Source organism: Scatophagus argus, chromosome 4 (assembly GCF_020382885.2).
Source record: "Scatophagus argus isolate fScaArg1 chromosome 4, fScaArg1.pri, whole genome shotgun sequence".
Taxonomy (NCBI): Eukaryota; Metazoa; Chordata; class Actinopteri; family Scatophagidae; genus Scatophagus; species Scatophagus argus.
The window spans coordinates 15,248,638-15,271,009 of NC_058496.1; the positions used below are offsets into that span (position 1 = coordinate 15,248,638).

The 22,372-nt window shown below is 38.7% G+C and overlaps 1 protein-coding gene across 1 annotated transcript in view; it reads left to right on the top strand.

Annotated features, from left to right (window-relative positions):
• si:dkey-215k6.1 (transmembrane protein 132D) overlaps positions 1-22,372 on the top strand; it is a 233,795-nt gene that overhangs the window by 180,162 nt on the left and 31,261 nt on the right. Inside the window, exon 9 of the mRNA XM_046385383.1 lies at positions 13,184-13,327. Within this exon, the coding sequence (XP_046241339.1) occupies positions 13,184-13,327 (144 nt within the window). The remainder of the gene's footprint in view (positions 1-13,183; positions 13,328-22,372) is intronic.

Here is a 22,372-nt window from a genome sequence, read left to right on the forward strand (position 1 = left end):
TTACGCTCAATCAAATCTGTTTGTTAAAAGGTTTTCATCAATTCACAACAAACGTTATCTCATGACACTTTCCAATTAAAGCAGGTCTAGACCATACTCTTTAATTAAATTATAAAATAGAAAACCCAACATTCCCATGCCAAAGATTAAAATACATAAGCACAAAGACAAGGCTTCACTAATACTCAGTGTTATTCCAACTATAGTTTTCCTGATAATTAGTGTTTCAGGAAAGGCTTAAAACAACACCAGTAATTTCCTGCTCTAATTAGCTGTGTGCATAATAACCATGGACAAATCTAAACACTGTACCCAAGAAGACTTATCCTTTTGGTTCCATTAGCACCTGTGTGTGTTTCGATCAGTTTGTGATGCTAACACAAGCAGTGCATGCGCGTGTGACGGAGCATTTGTCCAAAGATTCAACCTTTGCTTTCCATGTTGGCAGTGGGGCAGAAGGGAAGTAGGTTAGGTGTGTGCTAATTTTCCCAGCAACAGGGCGTTTGACTCCCAGCTACTTGTTAGCATCGTGTTTGCGGCTGCAGTTATTGTCATGACAGACAGGCAGGTGGGACATGGAGGGACGAGCAAGACGCTGACTGTGGAAGTGAAGTGTGGATACACTTGAGCATAGACAGAGAAAGAGAGAGAGTTGATGAAAATCTCCCCATGATTTGACCTACAATACATTTAACATTGTAGACTTTTAAAATCAGCGCAATTGTTTGTCTTTCTGTTACTGGAAAACCACTATGGCAGGAAGAGAAGGAAGGAACAGGAGGAGAAGAGTGTGGCTAAACAGAACAACAAATCAGTAAAAATACAAAGGAACAAAAGTTGTTTGACACAGAAAAAATACGTTATTAGACTTGTAATCGGTGCAGTTAATATAAATGTAATATGAAATATAAATAGTTTAGGCTTGCGTGTGTCCATTGTTAAGTCTTGTGCTTGAAGGCCTATCATATTGGTATTCTGTTTCACGTTGTGAAATCTAGAATTATTTCATGGTCACTTTAACCCTAGAACACTAACGTCGGGTGATTTTCACCCACACAATTTTGAAGTGATCGAATTTTACAACCAAATGAAGGGATGTGTTGATACTTTCGACCAAATGTGTGCTCAGTACAGCTGTGAAAGAAAAACCAAGAGGTGGCCACTGTGTGTCCTATATGGCATGATGAACGCTGGTGTGATAAACTGTATTTTATCCGAGATATTATATCGGGTAAAATATACCCAACGTTAGTGATGGTGTTACTAATTTTAACGTTAGTGTTCTAGGGTTAAGGCATGCAGACTGTGGTTGTTTTTCAGAGAACAGCCATTCTACCATCACTTAAGCAGTACGGAGTATAAATGCTCCGTTTGAACAACATCCTGCCTAAAATTCACACAACTAGACACCTTCACACTTGGGAGGTACCTGATATAATCAAAGTCTCACACTGTTGTCCACCCACCAGCTGGGTGTTTATTGCCTTGAAGTTATCAATTGGACATGTTTCATCACACACTGTGTGGTTGAATTAGTCACACAAGGATCAACACTACATTCAAAAGAAAGCATTCTCCCATCCGTGGCGGCTCTCGGCTCTCATCAGTGCTGTACTCCTACACATTATTACACTGACATATCAACCAACGTTTTTAAGTGTTGCAGTAAAGTATTGTGTGGGAGTGGAATATATGTCTACGCACAAAACAATAACAAAAATGTGAAAAATAATTAAGTGACTTGATATTTGCAATGTGAAAACACAGCATCACTGGAAGACAGATCATTGTCACAGTCACAGGCTTTTAAGAACCAATCAAAATTTTACACTTATTTGTTTCTTTGGTGTTTTTTCCTTCATGATCAGCAATTGCTAATGAGTTAAATACAGACAAATTAACTTACACAGTTCTCTTGACTACAGCCACAAACATACATTTTTTGCAAAGTCATGCATAATTAAATGACAGTGGTATCCATGGTTGACTTGCTTCTGTAAATGTCAGTTACTTGAATTCCTCTTATTTCAATGCAGTGTTTCTATCAACAATTAGAACAAGGTCATGTGAAGCCAATGCACCTGACTGGTGTTGGCCAAAGTTATAGCAAGTAACCTTTTCACATGTCTGCTTTTGTACTGCTTAGACCAATCAATGACATACTGATTAGTGAGTTTGAAAAGTGGTGGCCGTATTTTTCAACACAGAACCAAGCTACATTAGCTGTTTCTTCCTTCCTTCCTGAGCTAATCACTTCCCCTATGCAGCCTCAAACTAAACTTACAGATGCTAGACTGCTGTTCATCTTTTTATCTTATTCTTGGTGCAAGAACAAATAAGCATACTCTGGACTATTCCTTCAACTTTATTAACTCAGTAAACAGTACCAATAACTATGCTGATGAACTACATGGCATCATCTGCATATGAATTCAGCAGCATCTTCAATGGCATCACCTGTTGTCAGATTAACATATAAAGATAAACTTCTATGCATTCATGAGTTCCTTTATACACAAAACTCTCACCTTTAAATATTGTAGTGATTGTCATTCCTGCGAGTTAAGTTCACATTTGGACTTTTTTCAAGTTTTGACTAGTGCATTTTGTCTTTATATTTGTAAATTTTATCAATTTTTTTTCAAACATGATTTTTTTAAGTTGAGATGTTGATAATAAAATCAATAAAAAATTTATTAATTTAATTTCACATACTCTATATTTTTAGGCCCCTTTTATTATTCTCTTTTTATTAGCCTTTACATTATCTTACACTGCATTCTTAGCGGCCCAAAGTGTAAACATGTGACACTCAATGAATAATCACAAGGTCAATGCATAATTTTCCCAAGGAAATCAGGGAGGAATCTCATACACCATTGCACTAAGAATCTTTTGATTCCATAGGGGGAAAAACCTGCATGATGAAAGTCTTAAAATAACTCCCAGTGAAAGAGCGGAAATTTGGCTGGTGCCCAGTCAGTAATGATTAGTCTGAAGTCTAAGCGATCACTAGAAACATTTCAACATTTGGCTAAAACTTGAAGTAATTACTCTGACTAACAAATAGATTTGATGCAATCACACACACACACACACACACACATATATACACTCAGAAGTATAAAGGAATAAAATAGCACAGGCACCCACTGAAACGTGCACAAACCCACACACAACAGTAGTGCAGCCAAATAAATGAGCCGGCACTCCTCGGGCCTAATAGTCTGGCTGTAATTAACATTGTCATAGTGATAATAGCCATTTATCCCTGACATATCACACACACACACACACACACACACACAAAGAATCCAAAACCTCTATCTTGTCTAGGCAGCTCGCCCAGCTGTCACCTCCCTCATCTGTCTCTCTCCCTCTCTCCCATTCTCCTTTTTGTCCTCCTCCTCTTCCAGTATTTTCTGTTGTACATTGCAAATTTGTTTCTCTTTAAACATGTAGATATTTGCTGTTTTCAGTTGCCCTAAGGTGCTTGCAAATGCAGTTTGTTGAGACTAAAGCAAGTTTTCCCCCCACCTTTGATTTGTGCCACAGAAGAGTAACACGACAACAGTTTCTAGAATAGGTAGAAAAGCTTAAAAACTTAGGTTTAAAGGCTTCTTATTCATAGATCCTTAAAACAAAAGTTTGAATCAGTCAAAAGTTTGAATCAGGCAAAAAAAGGAAAGGAAAGAAAAAAGAAATAGAACAAGCAGCCTGCAGGGCATCCACATTGGCTGATCAGTGTTCAGGCAGGCTTTCTGGTAGAGTAATGAGTGACATAATGCATTATTGCTCTCCTTTACTGAAGCTGATTGAGGTACAACAACCAGGTCAACTGATTAACAAAAAATTGAAATCTTACTGAGGGTGAGATGAGAGAAAAACTTCAGGAAACTCACTAGGGACAGGACAGAGAAAGTCTCCAGCTGTGCATATGGGCTGAAGGGAGAGGAGAGATAGTTCATAAGTTAAAAATAAAAAAAAAAGAGATGTTGGTTTTTAAATAAAGCTAAAGTAATAAAAGGAGTGATCAGTTTAGAGGGCTGAAGGATTTAATTAGGGCACCACTGTGCTTTATGGATGCATCAACTACTAACAGGCCACAATACAACCTGAGTCGCTCACTCAACTGCATGCTTGGGCAAGCCCCAGTCCAATCCTCTTTTTATATCAACCACAGGGCAGTGAGCCCGCATTGGTTTCAGTTCATTTAACCAACACAGTTCAGGGAGAAGGCTTGTCATCTGTCATTGTCACAATCTTAACAAGAATGGCTTATACCACTCAAGACCGGCCCTCTTAGGCTGGTAACCAACGAAAACATGAATGACAACATGTGACTGTTCTGTTTATGGTCCAGCAGAAAGTGATCCCGTGCCAACTCTTGCCTCACCTACTTACACCTCTTTAATTGTTCAAAGTAAATAGTCCCACACGTCTGCAGTCTACAGTTAAACTTCAAACAATAAAAATGAAGTTAAACAAAAAACGCAAAGAGATGTAATTTTCATTGTTTCATTTCTTTATTGGAGAGTAGTGTAAAAATGTTCTGTATCCGACACACTGTACACGTTTGTGTTTTGTTTTTTTCATCTAGATTTGTGGTTTGTGTTTATAAATGTAAGGAATTGACATGATATTGATGTTCGCACAACAGTTCGCACATTAGAAAGCCAGTCTCTAATTATTTTAGTAAACAGTATTGACTTTTGTGGCACCAGGCAGCCACTCTGCTGAATCACAATATCTGTTGAAGTCGAATTCCATTTACTTCAACATGGCCAAATGTAAAAAAAAGAAAGGGGGAAAAAAAAAGCTTTTTTCAAGACTTGTCTTCAAGAAGAGAGGGAGGCATATTAGGAAAGCACCAGCACCAGCATGTATATCGTAAAACTATTTGTAGCAGGCATTACTGCAGGCCACTCGACAACAATCAGCAAACCTTTAAAATGTTGTTTTCCAACAACAAGTTGCAGGAAAGAAACATATATTATGTAAAAAATGTTCAGAAAGAGATGCCGTATTCACATCACAGGCAATTTCTAATTTAACGAGGCTTAGGCCAGAGGTTGGAGGAGCGGACCGTTCAGAGAGAACACAACCGTTTTGGACATGAAAAATAACACTTTTAAATTCAGCCGTGGCCTTATAGCGACATTTCTCTTTTCTAAACTTTAACTCTTTTCAACTCTTTTCATTCTCTAAATCACTCGCCTCTGGCTAGTGAGCAAGCTCAATTTCCTGCTGTCTTTGGATCAAAAATACTTCAGTTTTTTAGGTAATGAAGATGAAGATAACAAAGTAGTGTTTTCTCAGTTTAATTGTTCAGCTCTAAAGCTGCTTTTTACCTATGGAGGGGACCAGGGTTGTGTATTAAATAGTGGCCACCTGCTCTTTAACTTATCTGGCATACTGCCTATTGTTTGAACCTAATAATATGCATGTGTCATGACCAGGCTCAGAGGAAAGACAGAATCTGGGGGGCAAAAATGACACTTTAAAGTGCAGTAAATTTATTTAAGAACGCTAAATTAAATATGCAGTCATCTCATCAGTCATGTGTGTAGGGTACAGATGTGAATGTGTACAGGTGTAAGAAAACAAATAAATCGACCAAAGTCCAACCAAGAAGCCCAGAAAGTGAGAGAGAGAGACGGGCTGTTCAGGCACCCACAGTATTAAGTAGCTGAGCAGTCACACCAGTCCAGATTAATGTTAGCCATGGTCATTTGTTCAAGTGCATGTTTACATTTTTCAGGAGACCAGAGATTGCATCCTATGTTCTCCCATCATGTTTAAAGACAACAAGAAATTAGCTTTCCCAGTCGCAAAAAAAAGAAGTTTAAGCTGCCTTAACTTAACTTTAACTTAAACAGATAAAAATCATGTGTGAGTTACACATATTATTATCATCATTTTGTATGAAATAGAAGCTCCTCTGGGCAAATGTCGGTTTTGTTTTCATCTCATTTCCATTTTCTTCATAACAATAATAATTCTAAATAAATTACCTAACTAACAATGAAATAAAGCAGTCAATTAAAGCAATCAGTCAATTTGTTCAGGCAACAGAAAAGACTAACAATGGAAACAAGTTGTTTGAAATAAATCAATTTTTGAATTGTTTGAATTAATTTGCTATTTTCTTCTTCTAGAGGGTTGTTTTGTTTTAAGCAGAGGTCAGCAGTTTTTGTTTTGATTATGTTTCAAGTTGTCACTAAATGTGTTCATTTAAAACAGGTGCATCACTGTCCAAATGTACTTGTGTATATACTTGTACTTCTTATAGTCAGCACCCATAGTGCATTAAGGCAGTTAAACACCGTCCGGAGCCACACACAACACCTACAGGCACATACACACACACCGACAGGGCAATACACTTGATGTGTTTAATGGGTCTGTAGTAAATTGCCGCTAAGTGCCTTCAACCAATTTTCCTATCACAGCTGAGCCCTGACACACACACACCCACACTCACACATATGTGAGCAAGCACACACACACACACAGGAAACACACAAGTTGGACAGATGTGACAACACCTTGAGACAGAGGCACAATTATTTTGAAGAAAAAAATAAAGTCAAAGGCCAGACTGTTATCTGTATTATTACCCCTCGACCCAACACACACACTCACACACACACACATATATATACAGTATATATGCACTAAAAATGTTTTTTTTTTTAGTCTGGTACTTTTCACAAGTCGTCATATGCAGTATGCTGCTTTTTGTGCTATTACTAGTGTAATGTAGTCTAAATTAGACTAGACTTTTATATTTATATCTAATTAATTCATATTTAGCTGCTTTTGTACCTTAAGCACCCGCAATAATCATTTTTGAAAAATGTCATCTGGTTTATAACTGTAATACTTTAGACGTGGCCTTTATTGTGTCTTGCTGTTTACAGTCTTCTTATCTCAACGTTTTAATCTCTTAAAAGCCTTGCATCAGACAGCTGTTTCAGCTTATCTGAATATTTTGTCTGTTCCTATCAAATAAACCATAAATAAATAACCGTCTACAGTGGTTATTACATGGTAGTATCTCCGGATATATTTTCAATTTGCATATGTTGCTAGATTAAAATAACACCTTTATGAAGTACATTAACCAAGTTTATGTCAATGCTGCATGATAACCCGACTTGAAACAACCTCAATTAATGTTAACCCATCCGTAACAAAAGGAATTGGAGTAGTAACATGCTGAACATCTGATTTGCACACATGCACACCTTTACTGACTTTATTGCTTTATTAATGCCATAATGCAATTAACATACGTGCATGCATGTATGGCCTGTAATTTCTCTTTCAAAGCCTTCTGATGTGTGCCTCTCAGTACAGATGTAGACGCAAGTTATTTTATCTTTGTGTGTCTGTCTCATGCACGTACACACATTCAAGCTACGGTGATGTTTAATTCTGTTGTTTTAACTAACTTTCACAGTCTTTTCACTTTTTCCTAAAATCAGGAGCATGTGTTATAGGGACAACAAGCATGGGGAAGATAACAAAATCACCACAGCAGAATAGTGAGATAAGAAAAGCATCCCAAAGAAAACCAGCATCATGAGGAGAAAACGCAGTATTCTTGCCACATTTTTCAATATTCTCCCTGACCTCTTCTTCTTTCTGTGTTACACAAACTATGCAATTTTCATGTTCTTCCATGTTCTTCCTACACTAATGCAATGTTTCCTCTGCTGCGTGTGTGTGTGCATGTATAGATGTGTATTCAGACAAACGCAAGCTGATTACATAACGGTGCAGGGGCAAGGTCTGACTGTGTGCCTGTGTGTTACTGGGAGGAATTTGTAAACTTCCTGATTAAAAAAAAACTTACTCCATTAGCTGTTCACCCATTTAGCTAGTTGGCTGACACATTGATAAATTAAGTGACTTTGATGTATTTTTAGGTCATTTGATGGCTTTGTTTGTGCTGTATGTACCCGTGTTTGTGTTAGTGTAGGTGTGTTTGTGCGTGCGTGTCAGAATGCCATTGACAGGCGTAAGATGTGGTCTACCAACTTAACAGACATAATATACAGCCGTATACAGTACAAATAAAAATATACAGTTTCTTTTGACGTGTTTCACCTTGCAGCTTTCAAACTAAAAGAAATAGAAGACATTTTGCTTTTAACCTCCCATAAAAGAAACTATAAAGCATAATTTTATTTTCAATTCATTGTATAGAGAAGTGGAAGGAGCAGGAGATTTTTTTTTGCCCAAGTCTGCAGTGTTTGTGTTGTCAGGCTGAGGTGAAAAGGTCACAGTAAGAGCAAAGGGAGACTCGGAGTCGTATATGTTCCGAGCAATTTCCCCCAAATGAGAAACTTGACAATTTAAGGAATGAACAGAAAAGTAGAAGGGGTGTGTGTGTGTGTGCGCGCGCATGTGCGTGCTGATGCCTTTGTGTATTTGCTGGAAACACAGTCATAGATTACATTGCAGTACCCCCTTTTTGACTGTAAGAGATTCCTTTGTGTGTGTGTGTGTGTGCGTGTATGTGTGTATAGAAGAAAGAGGGAGAGAGACAGAGAAAGGTAGAAAAAGAATGACAGACGGACAGAGAAGGAGGGAGAGACAGAAAGAGAAGTGCTTACATACTCTTATTGTAAGTCACAGTTGGAATTGAATTTGTACAGAAGAGCAAAAAGCCGCAGTTTTTCACTGTGTCAACTCTTTTACAACACTGTGTGTGCATGTGTGCGTGACACTGTGAGTACGATGGGTGGTCGCGCTCTAGTTGCTTCACTTTAAATCGCATACACCTTGCAGGACACACACACATGCATGGTTAAGCTTCATTGGTGAGAGAGGCTGTTTCCTAGACTTCAATTCTTTCTTGCAACATGCACACACAAACGTGTTTGTCAGTGCATACTGGATGCACATGTGCTCACACACACACGCTTGCACACACACATGCGCACACACACACGCTCACGCACACACTTATTCTTTCTCAAGCTCCCTCTTTCTTCCCACATCTCTCTGACTCACTCATGCACACACACATGCACAGGTGCATGCAGAAACCTACAAGAACTCACAGAGAAACACATTCATTCATACGTACAAATGCTTGGCACACAAGACCTCACCCCACACACACACACATACACACACACACACACACACAGACACACTCACCTCCTCCGAGCTTATCTTAGTGCAGTATGGAGCAGCTTTTGAAGGCAGTAGGGAGCCAGTTGTTGACGAGCCACTTAATAATTCCCTTGGACAGGCATGAAATTCTTTCCTTTTCTCTCCCTGTCTCTTTTTCTGTCTCTTTTGCTCTCACTCTAATACTCCTCTTTATACTGTGTTTTTATCTGCTTTTTTCACTTTCTCAGTTTTTTGAATTTTGTGCTGCTTTGTCTCTCTTTTCATTCTATTCCCTTTCCTATGTATCCCCCGTTTCTCTCTAGTGAACTCAAGCCGTTTTAAACATTAAGTTTAATAAGACATTGCAATGATAGTCTGCTAGTTCATACTGTGGGTTTGCATCATTGCTCTCTCTCTCTCTCTCTCTCTCTCTCTCTCTCTCTCTCTCTTCGGGTACTCAGTTAAATTATAATTAAACATGAATATAATTCAATTACCTTTTGGTCCTTATTTAAGATGCTTATTTTTCAAAGCCAGTTAGTTTCTGACACGTGTTCAACTCATAGGGAAGACTACCAGTGTATTTCTAACCTCTGACACTACATATCACTGAAACTGGGGCTAAGGATCAGTCCCTGCATTTATCTGCAAAATATTTGTATCTTGAAACTTGATGCTGGGATAATTTGGTTAGTTGGTTTGCTACTGTCTCTAGTGAGCTAACTGATGACATGCTAGCCACCCAGGCGCGTGCTGGTCAGGCTGAACCAATGAACTTACTTACTAATTCAGAAAGCTTGTTAGCTTGGTTTATAAGAGGACATTACATTGCCTCTGTTTATATGAAAGATGTTTACAGTCACATCTTTACAAAAGACAGTGATTTTATCTCCTGTGTTTCATCTCGTCATTCCTGCTGGCTGGTTCTTCCAGTGAGAATAACTTTTTTAGCCCACTTGCAAAGGTAAACAGACATGAATAGCAGACCTGCCAATGCTGGGAAAATATTAAGTTAACCTTCATAACGTTAACCTATCGTTCTAGCTCGCCAGGCATTTACAACAGCAAAGAAGCGTTAAGTTAAATTGTCCGTGCGTCAGACATTGTTGATTGTAGCTTTTTATAGTACTGTAATCATAATTTCTCTTACAGCCAAACACTTAAACATAACAAGACAAGGAACTCATGGCAGGAAGAAAAAAATCAAGTGTATGTGTCACAGAAATATCCTTATCTAGGAAATTACTGGGAGGGGAGGTGTACTGAACACCTTACAACATTCAACCGCTCTGCCTGTAGACCCTCGATTCACATAAAGAACAACACATATCGACACTCAAAGGAGAAGAAATTAAAGGCCAATATTTGCCAATTACAATTCAAGTGTTAAGTTTCACTTCAAGAGTAAAATAAAAGACATCAATGAAACACAGGTGTAGTTTTCCACAAACTCCACCTAGTTCCCCCCCTTTCTGATGTAATTTCTTTCAGCCTGTGGTGCAGCAGAGATGTAAACATGATGTTATCTGTACTGTGGCCTCCAAGAGCCTCCTGCCCCAGGACACACACACACACACAAACACACAAACACACATGCATTTTAACATACACGTACTATATAGGTGACATATTAACACAAACAAATATGCACTTTTTTCTCATCCTCTTTCTCTTCTTCCTCTTTGATTTTTATCCCTCCATCTGCTCTCCACCCCTCAAGGCAGAAGAATATTCTCGTTAATTTTTTTTTTCCTTGCACGTCTACTTTCTTTGTGCCCTTCATCTTTTTCTCCTTCTCACTCTCTTTCATCTTTTCCATGCTCTTAATCCTGTTTGTCCCCACTTCTCCTCCTCCTCCTCCTCACCTGTTTCTCACCTTCAACCTGCATACAGTGTTATATATCTGAAGTATCTGCGTATTTCTGATTTCAGGCATAGGGAAAACAGTATAAGGAGAGAGCAAAAACTAAGATTAAGAAAGTGTCTTCAGTTGGATGTGTGTGTGTGTGTGTGTGTGAGAGAGAGAGAGAGAGAGAGAAAGAGAAAGAGAGAGCGACAGAGAGAGATATCATTAAGTAAAGGTCACATATCGGTGTTTGGCAGAGAAGAATACGGTGTTGGACAACTTGTCACCGTTCACATGCACTTAACTTTCTAGTGAGTGTGTGCATCAGCATCTTGTTAAGTGTATTTGTGTTATTCATGAGTGTGTGCATGTCTGTAAGTCTGTATCCCTGCACTGATATGCTATTTATACTTGTGTTTTATTTGCATATTCTTGATTTTTTGTGTATATTTTCCGTTAGCGTTACTCCCGTTTATTTATGCATATTTATGTTGTTTGTTTTATATGCAGAATGTGTAACTGTGTCTGTAAATGTCTAACATGTATTATACGTCTTTATTTTTATGTGAAAGTTGCTCCACATGAGAATGACAACTTTGCATAGGAGCTCCGTTGCCGTGTCTGATCTCCAAACTTAATTGTTATTTTTCAGATTAGAAAAACATCACATGGTAATCTCATAAAATAATGCATGTCATCTCTTGAAGCAGTAATTAGTTCATTTTCATCCGTGTGTTAAATAAAAGGTAAAATTTTATGCCATTACAGATCAAACAGCTCAGTTCATAAAAACAAATAAAAATTCAGTAAAGTTACTATATTATGTGAGAATTTCTTATAACATGATGAACTCTCAGGGACTAAGGCTACATGCTTAATCCCAGAAATTACCCTTTGGTAATGTTCCCCCAATTCTGACCCCTTGAAAAGAAAAGTAAAGAGAAATGAGTACCAGCTCAAATATTGTAACTTTCCAGAAGTGTCCTCAATCTGAAGATGTTAACACTGACCTCACAAAGACACAGGAGCATGCGCACACATACACACACACACACACACACACACACACACACATGCACACACATATATTGTCCACCCAAGGTGTGCAACATTTTGGATTGAAACTATTTCAAACCAAACTGTCTCCGGAGGCACACAGTGAAATATGGATAATGGAGTACATTTATTCTGTATTTCGTTTTCCTCTTCTCCATTGGCAGGCTGTATGCTCAGCTGAATTACGCGAGAGTCAAACAGAACTCACACAAACACACTTCCCATCCAGAAACAGTAGGCCCTGCAAAATATCCTGTAATCAGGCTTGTGTGTGTGTGTGTTGGCGGTAATAAATGCCCCCTTGGAAACTCACTGCCAAATAATCAAGATTGACGCTGGAATGAAGCGCTCTGAGGTGTGTGTGTGTGTGAGTGTGTGCGTGCTGGTTTGTTTGTTCTATTTTTGTTGGAAGGATCTAATCAAATGTAATCATGCTGATTACATTAATCGTGAGGTTTATAATCACCTCTTCTTTTTTCTCTCCCCCTCTGTTCCTTTCAAACTCTCCCCTGGTCTCAGTTACTTGTTTATTCCTGTTGCTCCTTCTACATCTTTTACTATCTTCAGCCTTCCTTCCCACTGACTTTGATTGAGACGATGCTTAAACTCAGACAGCAGCACATCGAGGCTAAATTTCATGTCCATGACATGTTAAATGCATGTATTATAAACATAAACAACAAAAAGTGTACTGTCATGTTAAATGTAAATAGGCACACTGTAGAGAAAAAGAACATTAGAATCAGAAAGCATGCAATCATTTCCCAAAAAAAACAAAGTCAGTTATTAACATCAAAATTATTTAAATAAATAAGCGTCACATTCAATGACTATCTATTATTTGAAATGTTAAATCTAAATGTTTCAGGCTTTAAAATATTGAAATAATTCAAAGAAGTCAAATGGACTAGACTTTTATAACCCTTTTTTTATTTTATCGCTCTTTACCACTCATCTCTTATTCACCCACTTGCACCCACACTGATGAGGGGAGCCTCCATGCAAGGTGCTGGCCCAACTTGGTGTCCACTATGCAGTACCAACAAGCTAATTCCAAAAAGTTGGAGTTGTTATTTCCCATTAAAGCGCAGAATAATACCATGAAACTGAACTGTGTTTTTAAAGAAAGGTATTCTTTCTTTCTCTTTGTAGAACACAGAGGTGGTGAACACAGCCATTCTTACTGGGCGACGTGTCGCAGTGCCCATTAAACTGGTTACAGTGGAGACCGACGGGCAGGTGAGGGAGGTGGATGACTCGGTCACCTGCAGCTCAACAGATGTGGATGTTGTTAAGGTACGTGCACGAAACAAAAACTGAATTCTAAACACATTTCTTCATATTTCTACACAGTGGTATGATATCAAACCAGCCACATGTACAAATAAACAATCTGCAGAAGATCTGCAAGCACATTGTTAATAACTTTACTGGTTAGGTTTAGTATTTTTTTTTTTACTCAAATAAATAGATTACATTTGAGATGATTGTTACTGGTTTTGTAGTTCTGCCTGCAGTGCATTATGGGAAAATGAAAATGGCAGAGAAGTGCTAATATGTGGAGAACTTTGCATTTATTTGGTCTTTTAAAAGCCAAATATTTGTTTCTTTTGTCTGAGCTGAAAGACACAACCAAGGTACCATACATTTGGTTGAGTGGTTTAGTAAAGTAAAACAGATGTAATAGAAACTTCAGCAGCATCACCAGTCAACCAGTAACTATTCAATGCCACTGAAACTGCTTGAATTTAAGTTTGTACATAAACTCGTTTTTATATCAAACTGGTTGGCTTTAACTTTACGTAGTTTATGCTGTAAAAATCCTCAGTGTTTGTAGACACTGACATCCCAAAGAAAAACTGGAAGATGGGATACTGGTAAAACTTTTTCTTTTTCCAAATGATAGAATTTTTGTAAATTAAACCAAGTATAAAGATGCTGTGTGCACAAAACCACAAATTTTCAAACCATGATGAATGTCAGCATTGTCTTTTTCTATTCTGTAGTCATTCCTTATTTACATACTTCCACACGGAGGTCAGAGGTCAGGGTCAGCCAGAGCAGCCGCCATGGAAGGAGTGGCAGGAATCCAGTTTCTCTCTTAAGGAATTAAGCTGAACAGGTGATTAGTGACCTGAACCAGGGGTTCGGAACGCCTGAAGAGCTAATCCATTCTGCTAACAAAACTACCGCACCAATTTAATGTCCTTATAGGTAAAACAAAAATACGTTTAAAAAAATACCATACAGAAACAAGGTGATGTCAGAGAATGAAGATTGATTCCTCTTGTGCTACATTCCCTCTGCCCCTCAGGGCCTAAAATGAAACGCAGCCATGCTGTGACAGTTTCAATATGAAGCCAATTTCCTGGTACAAGCCGACAGGAGTGGTGCTGTTTAAGTACGATCAATAACAACACAGTGAAAATGGAGGGGAACTCATTCAGATAGATATAATGTTAGCGCTCTGTGTGTTTCTGCGCGTGTGTTTCTGTGTGTGTGTGTGTATGTTTGTATTACAGCTACAGAGTCAGACTGATTATCATCCATACTAGGATCTCGAGTAATTTCTGTTACTTCATATCATATTCACTCCCATTTCATTTCACAAAGTGAAATCATACATCTTTGGTATAAGTGCTTTGTTTTCAGTTAAACTTCAACATGTTTGCCAAACTTTTGACTTTCCTGTCAATTATTTGTGCTGTCACACAAAAATCCACTTCAGGCTCAGCACAGCATTTATTGTAATCACTGGATTAGTTATACTAATAGCTTACTTCTTTATTTCTCAGCGAGAAATAAAGTAGCACAGGTGATTCAGGGGTGACGGGGGTGGACGCAAACATGACAACAGTTCATATGGAACTGCTGTCGTAGGCTGGTGTCAAACACAGAGGTGAACCTGAACTCCTACTTTTAGCTTGAAGAAAAAAAATCCCCTGAATTGCTTGAACATGTCTCATTTCTACTTACACAGTATATTACTGATGTATATGCTTTATGTAAGGCAGTCACAGACAGAGTTGTAGTAAAATACTGCGGAGGCCTTTTCCCGTAAGGAAAAATGTGCTTTGAACAATTTCCTTGTCTCTGCTCTGCTACTCATATTTTAATTATTATGTGCAGAAAATGTCAAATGGGGAAAGCAAAATCAACCAATTTATTGAATAAAATAAGATATATTTTAGGGCAGCACACTGATACTGTAGCAGACATCGATATAACCACCAGTGGAAGAGGACTGTTTATAGTGTCAGGCAATTTAAGTAACAGCCATGCATCATATTGTATCATCATGTGTTTATAACTGTGAAAACTACACACCTCTTGAAAGTCAGCTTTTAGAGGTGTGTAGAGCTCAGAAAACATTCTGTTTTCTGCTTTGTGACGATACGTTTTCCACCTAATTCAGAATCGTTTTTAACAGTTGGTTTAGCTTAAGAAGTTGGATAATGCCCTCAACCTACAGGAACATAATTATTCAGTTCATTGAAAAAAAGTTCAGAATTACCCAGCGTGGTATATATTTTCAATGGACTGGCTGGGTGAGAAAAAAATTCAAAAAGTAAATATTAACTAAGTTTTTAGACAAATGTGGAGTGAAAAGTATAATATAGGTAAAGATACAAATGAAAATATTCAAGTAAAGTACAAATATCTGGAATTTGGTTTTGAGTAAATGTATTTAGTCATATTAGACTACTGGGAATAACACAACAGAGAAGAGAGACAGTAAAATTCCCTCGCTGTATGGATAAACTGTTAGCAGCTTTAAGCCCCCCTTTGTGCTGATTGCGTTTGTTTGTGCAGCAAAGGGAAAAATGACTGTTGTTGTTTGTTGACATTTGATCTGACAGATATTCCCTCTGTCGCATTTCCTTATACACACACAGAGAGAGAGAGAGAGAGAGAGTTAGAGAGCTTTAACACAGACAGGTGTTTGACAATGGCACCCATGGGGTACAGCTCCAGGTAGCTGTAGCTGTCAGTGAGTCACTTTGACAGCTGTAAAGTACAATCCAGAGAGCCTGTGCAACACAAACACATACAGGACCACCATGGCCTGAGCTGAGGCATCAAGGCAGCACTTCCTCACAGGATTCATACAAAATCTGCCTCTTTAACCAGCATCGGCAGACCTAAACCACTACAGCTCCTTAACTTACAGTGCAGCAGTCCATGCAGATGCACAGTGTGTTACTAAAAACACACAGAGTGGTAGAAGAGGATTTAATGCCTTGCAATCATCATTTACATCATGTAGTGACTTTTTTGTTGCTCTTGTTCATGGTAAATACAACTTTCTCATGGAATCAGTCACAATTTGAGTAAGGTTGTTCATGTGCACTGGCTCTGGAACAAATGCCACATGTAAATAAAAAACAGAAACACTCTACTTTCTCTTTATATTTATGTTTACCGTTTATATAAATAAAAAAAATCTATGGTCCCATAATGTACATAAAGACAGCAAACAGCACCAAATCCTCCAATGTGAAAATGTCATTTGACCCTGCACCCAAACCATTGTAAACTCACTGTTTGTGCTGTTAATCAGAAACAAATCTGATTAATGACAAGGCTTTGGCAAAGGTTGAATTTGGCTTAGGCACAAACATTTTGTTGTGTTAAGGAAGAGAGCCTCTTTGGGTTAAAAATAATAGCTTTGTGATGGTAAAGGGAGTTTCATCACCACGACTACAATAATAAACATATGGTTAAGATTTATGGAATGAGTGAGGTCATGTTTAAAGAAACACAAAATAATGACCGACAATATGTTGACAGCTTTGTCTGACCTCCTTCTTTGCTCTGATCATAATTACTGCAGCCACTAGAGGGTGTTTTCTCTTGAACATAAACATTTTTGGGAATATGCTGACACACTGGTGTTATTCTTTTTGGAGGACAGGACTCAGGATGAGTAAATTTGGGTAAATGAAGACTGCAGTTCCCACATTCATGTGCAACCATTGAAAATGAGAAGTCATGTCTCAACAGAGCAGGACTGAAACAATACTCTAGTGGTCGCTCTAAGCATTTATTCACACTCACCTCTGCAGCTTTTTCTTTTATAATGCAACAGTAAAAAGCATTAAACCAGCAGGGGAAATGAATAAATGAATCAAGGAATGACTGCAACTTCCTTCACGTTTGTTTCCTTCCTTCACTGTCACATTCCCCTTTGTTATTGTGAGTTTGTTTAGCATCTGCTCCACTTTGGCTTCATTCTTCAATATTTGGCTTCATCAACTTGCAGTAATGAATGATAAAAATGTTTCTCTGCTTTAGCTGTTACAAATTGCAAGCAGTAGTCTGAAGAAGATTAGAGCTCTCATTTGGTTTCACATCACATTTCATTAACCAACCTTTTGTTTAATTTCTCATGGTGGATAAATGTTGGCAGGGGGAATTGCACAATGCTTTTCCCATTCCTGCTAATGAATGTATGGATGAAGTGACTGGCTAGATCCCTCATTGGCCGTGGTGTAGTGCCGTAGATTTCACTGATGCAGCTCATGTTGTTCAGTTTAGCCCATTTATCCCTGACAACAACATAAGCAGCAGCAATGTACCACACAGATAATAACTTCCCCCTCTTCCTCAGCCTTCCCTTCCTCTTCTCCCATTCTCTGTCAGTGAATACTATCTTGTTAAGGTCCTCTGAAATGCTGTCATCTGTGATGTGTGTGCACGTATGTGCTACTAATGTTGACACAGCAGTATGTGTAGGTCAGCGGTATCAGAGTTAGTAGGGGACACATGGGGGACAAGCACACATATACACAAAAATTAGAACCATTAACCTGAAAGATGGGATGAAGAGCGGTGAGAAGATGACGAATGGATCGATGAGGAGAGGACAGGAGTTTAATGAGTGAACCGAGTCATGGAGGAAACAAAAAAGACAAGAGTTCAAATGCAAAGTACAGGATTAGAGGAGGGAATGGATGTGAAAGAAAGGTGGAAATAGAGGAGAGAAGGAAGTGAAAGAGATGGATGGAACAAGGTTTCGAGAGGAGGGTTGCTGATGACTTGAAAAAGCAATCTTGTCACAAGACAATATCCCCGTGGCTTAACACCTCGTTCCTGACTAGAAGCCATTGACCATTTGCAAAGCCAGGGTTAGCCACTTAGCTAAGCTAGTTTATAGTACCCTTAAAAGCTCTGTCACGCTCGATTTTGAGAAATTTTAAACTCCATAAATCTCCAAGCCAACGTTATCCAGTATAATGTCATGTTTACCAATAACATCAGGTAGTCCCCATTTTAAAAGTCTTTCTCTTTAAAAATCTTAAACTCCTTAAAAATATGAACAAGTGTGTAAGCGAAGCAGCCAAACAGGTTTATGTTGGAATGAAATGACTGCTACAACAAGAGGGACGAGTACTGCTTCACAACTGGTCTGTTCATACACAACATAAACCATACACACACACACATACACACGGATCATCTCACAAACACACTCAGGATTTCAGCAGTAATTGGTTCATGTGGAGATTCCTTTAGTGATGTCGTCAGTAATTGAATTTGACAAAGAGGAAGACAAAAAGGCTGTGATGGAAGAGGGTGTGTGTGTGTGTGTGTGTGTGTGTGTGTGAACACATGTTTCAGGAGGATTTAGGGTGTGTGTTTCTGCATGTGTTAGTACAGATACAAAGCAGATTAAGAATTGATCTGTGCGCCATTTAATGAACCAGTCACGGAGTTTGACACACGCCTACGTGATCCCACATGCATGCTCATGTACTCTCTCACACACACACATACACACACACACCTTCCCGACCTTGGAAAGGCACTATGTGTTTGAACTTACTGTACATCTTCATTGGAACATTAAGGGATATTAGACGAGAAACTGAAAGAGAAGCGGTAGCCTTTTCATATTTACATTATCTGTTTTCAGTAAACAATCCCACTTAGATCAGATTACATAATGTTCTAATTAATGGACAATTCATCTCATTTAATTAATGTCCCGATGCTTCAGAGCTGATGAACACGCACTAGCTGTACCACAGGTTACAGAGAGATAGATTTTTGTGGCTTTAGTTGGGTTGAAATTTGAGAATGAATGAAGTGTTGCAGTTTCTGTGTGTAGGTGAAACTATGGTTAAAGGAAGTGCTTCATCATTGTTTGAGGTAAGTGGACATCCATCAATGGGATGCTGGTTTCTGAAGGTCATAAAGCTATTCTTGTCGATGGAGGTGTTAGAGCACATCGCATTTAGAAAGAGAAGGACAGTTTTTAAGGAGCTCAGCCCATGCAGTCACTGCACTTGAATATAAAAGAGGCGGGGGAGACGTGAGGTGCGGAGGAGTTGAGGACAGAGAAAGAAGACTAAATCCGGCAAAATGTCTGACTCAGTCAATAAATTAGTTTGTGACTGTTTTCTCTTTTTGTGTGTAATTGTAGTTATTACACTATGGGGACTGTTCACACACCTCTCACATTGCCTGGAGCCACTCTCTCCTCAGAAGTATGCAGCGAGCTGGACACACCCTCAATAAAGAGCTTGAGTTAACTTTTTCAAATTCTAACAGAAAGTGAGTGTTACACTACGAAAACCGAATTAAATAAAATGCAACAAATATGAAATATCATATTTCTTCATTAGTCAGTTGGACGCATTGGATGGCTCTAAATATCATATGGCTTCGTTGCCATTTTTACGAGGAGGAGGCCAATCAGAGAGGTGTTTAATTAACTAACTAATCGCAAGGTCGGTGAGTCAAGCCTCAGCCCCAGCTGCATGTGGTGTCCTTGAGCAAGTTACTGAAATTAAAAGCCAAATGCTCCCAATGGCTGTCCCGCCCCTTTGAATGTGAGTGTCGGATCATCATGGGGTGCTTTGGACAGCAAATGCTGTATTGCTCCTCATGATCAGGTTGGCACCTTTTACTGCAGCCTGTCCCTTCAGTGTATAGATGTTTGTGTGAATAAGTGAATGTGGTATGTGTATTAAGGGTCTTGGAACTGTCAAGACAAGGAAACTGCTGTATAAAGTCCATTTGCCACTTGCAGTTTTGGACAAAGCTCGGCATCACAGTTGCTGCATTTATTCTAACTGGGCCAGAATCCAAAGATGAAATAATTTAAGATGCAGGGTGATATCTTTTCTCCACATTATGATCTATGGCCCTTGCAGTGATTTCAAAAGACTTTTATACCCATACAAGCTGGAGAAAAACTCTGACACCCAAAATTGTTTTTGAAGAAAATGGAAATTTTACTTCCAGAGCTCAAAATAATTCCTCCCACTTGTCTTGTCTATTGCTCCTGGGGACAAACACTGTATTTAACATTGATTTAAGACTTTTTGATTGAGGTCGGTATTATGCATGAGTCAACACAACGTCCTTGCAAGTGACAAAAAAAAGTGTGTTTGACTATGTGTGAGCGTACAGTATAAAAAGCTGATAATTTTCTCACACTGTGTAGGGAGAGGTAGTAAATGATCCTTCAATATGGCAGGTTGTGTAAAACAATTGTAAGAAAACATATCAGGCTGTCGACCACGCTGATAAGGCAACTATTTTATCCTTTTACTGTCTGCATGTAAAGCAGTCGTCTGTGTCTTAGTCAGCACAGGTGCCATATTAGATTTTGTAAGAAAAAAAAAAAAGAAAATTTTGATGAGTAGGTTTTTGTGAAACCCTTTGCACCCTCTGGGTCTAACAAAACTACTATTACTGTAATTCCTCTTGAGTTCATTTCTTGTTACTGCCAAGTGTTGCTTGCACTATGACATGCTATTAATAACATCAAGACAAGACTTAAAGCCACTTAAAGCCTCGGGAGCAAAACTTACCCAAACTTATTTAATCTTGTCAGGGCAATTAAAACTTGTAATACATTGCTAGTGTTTGTTGATCCTCTTCTATAGCTGCAGCATTTTTTTTGTATTTCGGTGCCAGAAGCATATGATATAACACATAAATATATGCAGAGTACATGTTGTGTAATATATATTCTGTCTCTGGTATTCTGTCCTCTTGTAATGAATGTCAAATCTGTTATGTACCCATTTTTATTGCTCCCTCACTGTGTGAGTTGTCCATGTGTGCATGCATCAAAGACAGAACGACAATTTCCTGTACATTTACTACTCTTGGAAAATAAATTGATTCTCAGCCAGAGAGTAAAAGATTTAGAGCTGCTGCCCAGCTGAATTGAAGAAAAAGACATATTTAAAGTTTACCGGCCTTGTGTATATACATCGTATATACATATATATGAGAAAAACAGCTGTCACCTCATAGCAAGAGGGGTCCAGGCTCGAATCCCGGTCTGGGCCCTTCTATGTGGAGTTTGCATGTTCTCCCTGTGCCTGCATGGGTTTTCTCCGGGTACTCCGGCTTCCTCCCACAATACCAAAAACATGCACATTAGGTTAATTGGCTACCCTATATTGCCCTTAGGTGTGAGTGTGAGAGTGTGTGGTTGTCTGTCTTTGTGTGATGGCCCTGCGATTGACTGGCGACCAGTCCAGGGTGTACCCCGCCTCTCGCCCGTAGTCAGCTGGGATAGGCTCCAGCTCCCCCGCGACCCTGACAGATAAGCGGTATAGAAAATGGATGGATGGATGAGAAAAACACAGTCATCATACAAGCAGGCATCCTCCTTTTTTCTTTTAATCTTATGAATGGATATAACTAAAGGATAATTACAGTCACCTGGGGTTATGTATTTTATTTTTGATTTTCAAGCTCGAACTCAGTAGTTCTGTGTAATGCTGTCAGTAGGGCAAAGCGCCAACAGTGGGATGAGCATAAACAAAACAGCATGCAATCACGGCATTGTGAGTTGATTTGGATAAAAGTGTCAACTAAGTGTATTTAATTGCTTTTCATAAATCAACTAATCAAGTGAATCAAGTTTGCCTTTATTAACCAATGAACCTTCTCAGCAGTCTACAGCAGTCAAACAACCCCTGATTACTGCAATACACAGATACAGCACAATTGTGGAATTTAAACAATACAGTTTAATTAAACAATAATGAATCTTCAAATGTGTATTGTATTGATTATAAAAATTTTGTAATCCAAATGTGGCTCTGGAACGTTATGGCATGAATAACAAATCAGAGGCTTTGGTGACCTTGTTGTCTATACAATATGTTAGCAGCTGCTGTGCAGTTAAATTTTACATTTTTTTAACGGTACCACTGCCAACATGCAAATGAGTTAAAGTTGTTGTTGTTGTTGTTGTTGTTGTTGTTGGAGCAATGTGCAGTGGAGTTATCAGTCCTACACGAAGTTCCCCCCCCCCCCCCCCCCCCCCCCCCCGATTTTTGTGAGGCCAGGGAGAGTCAGCTTCTCTTGGAA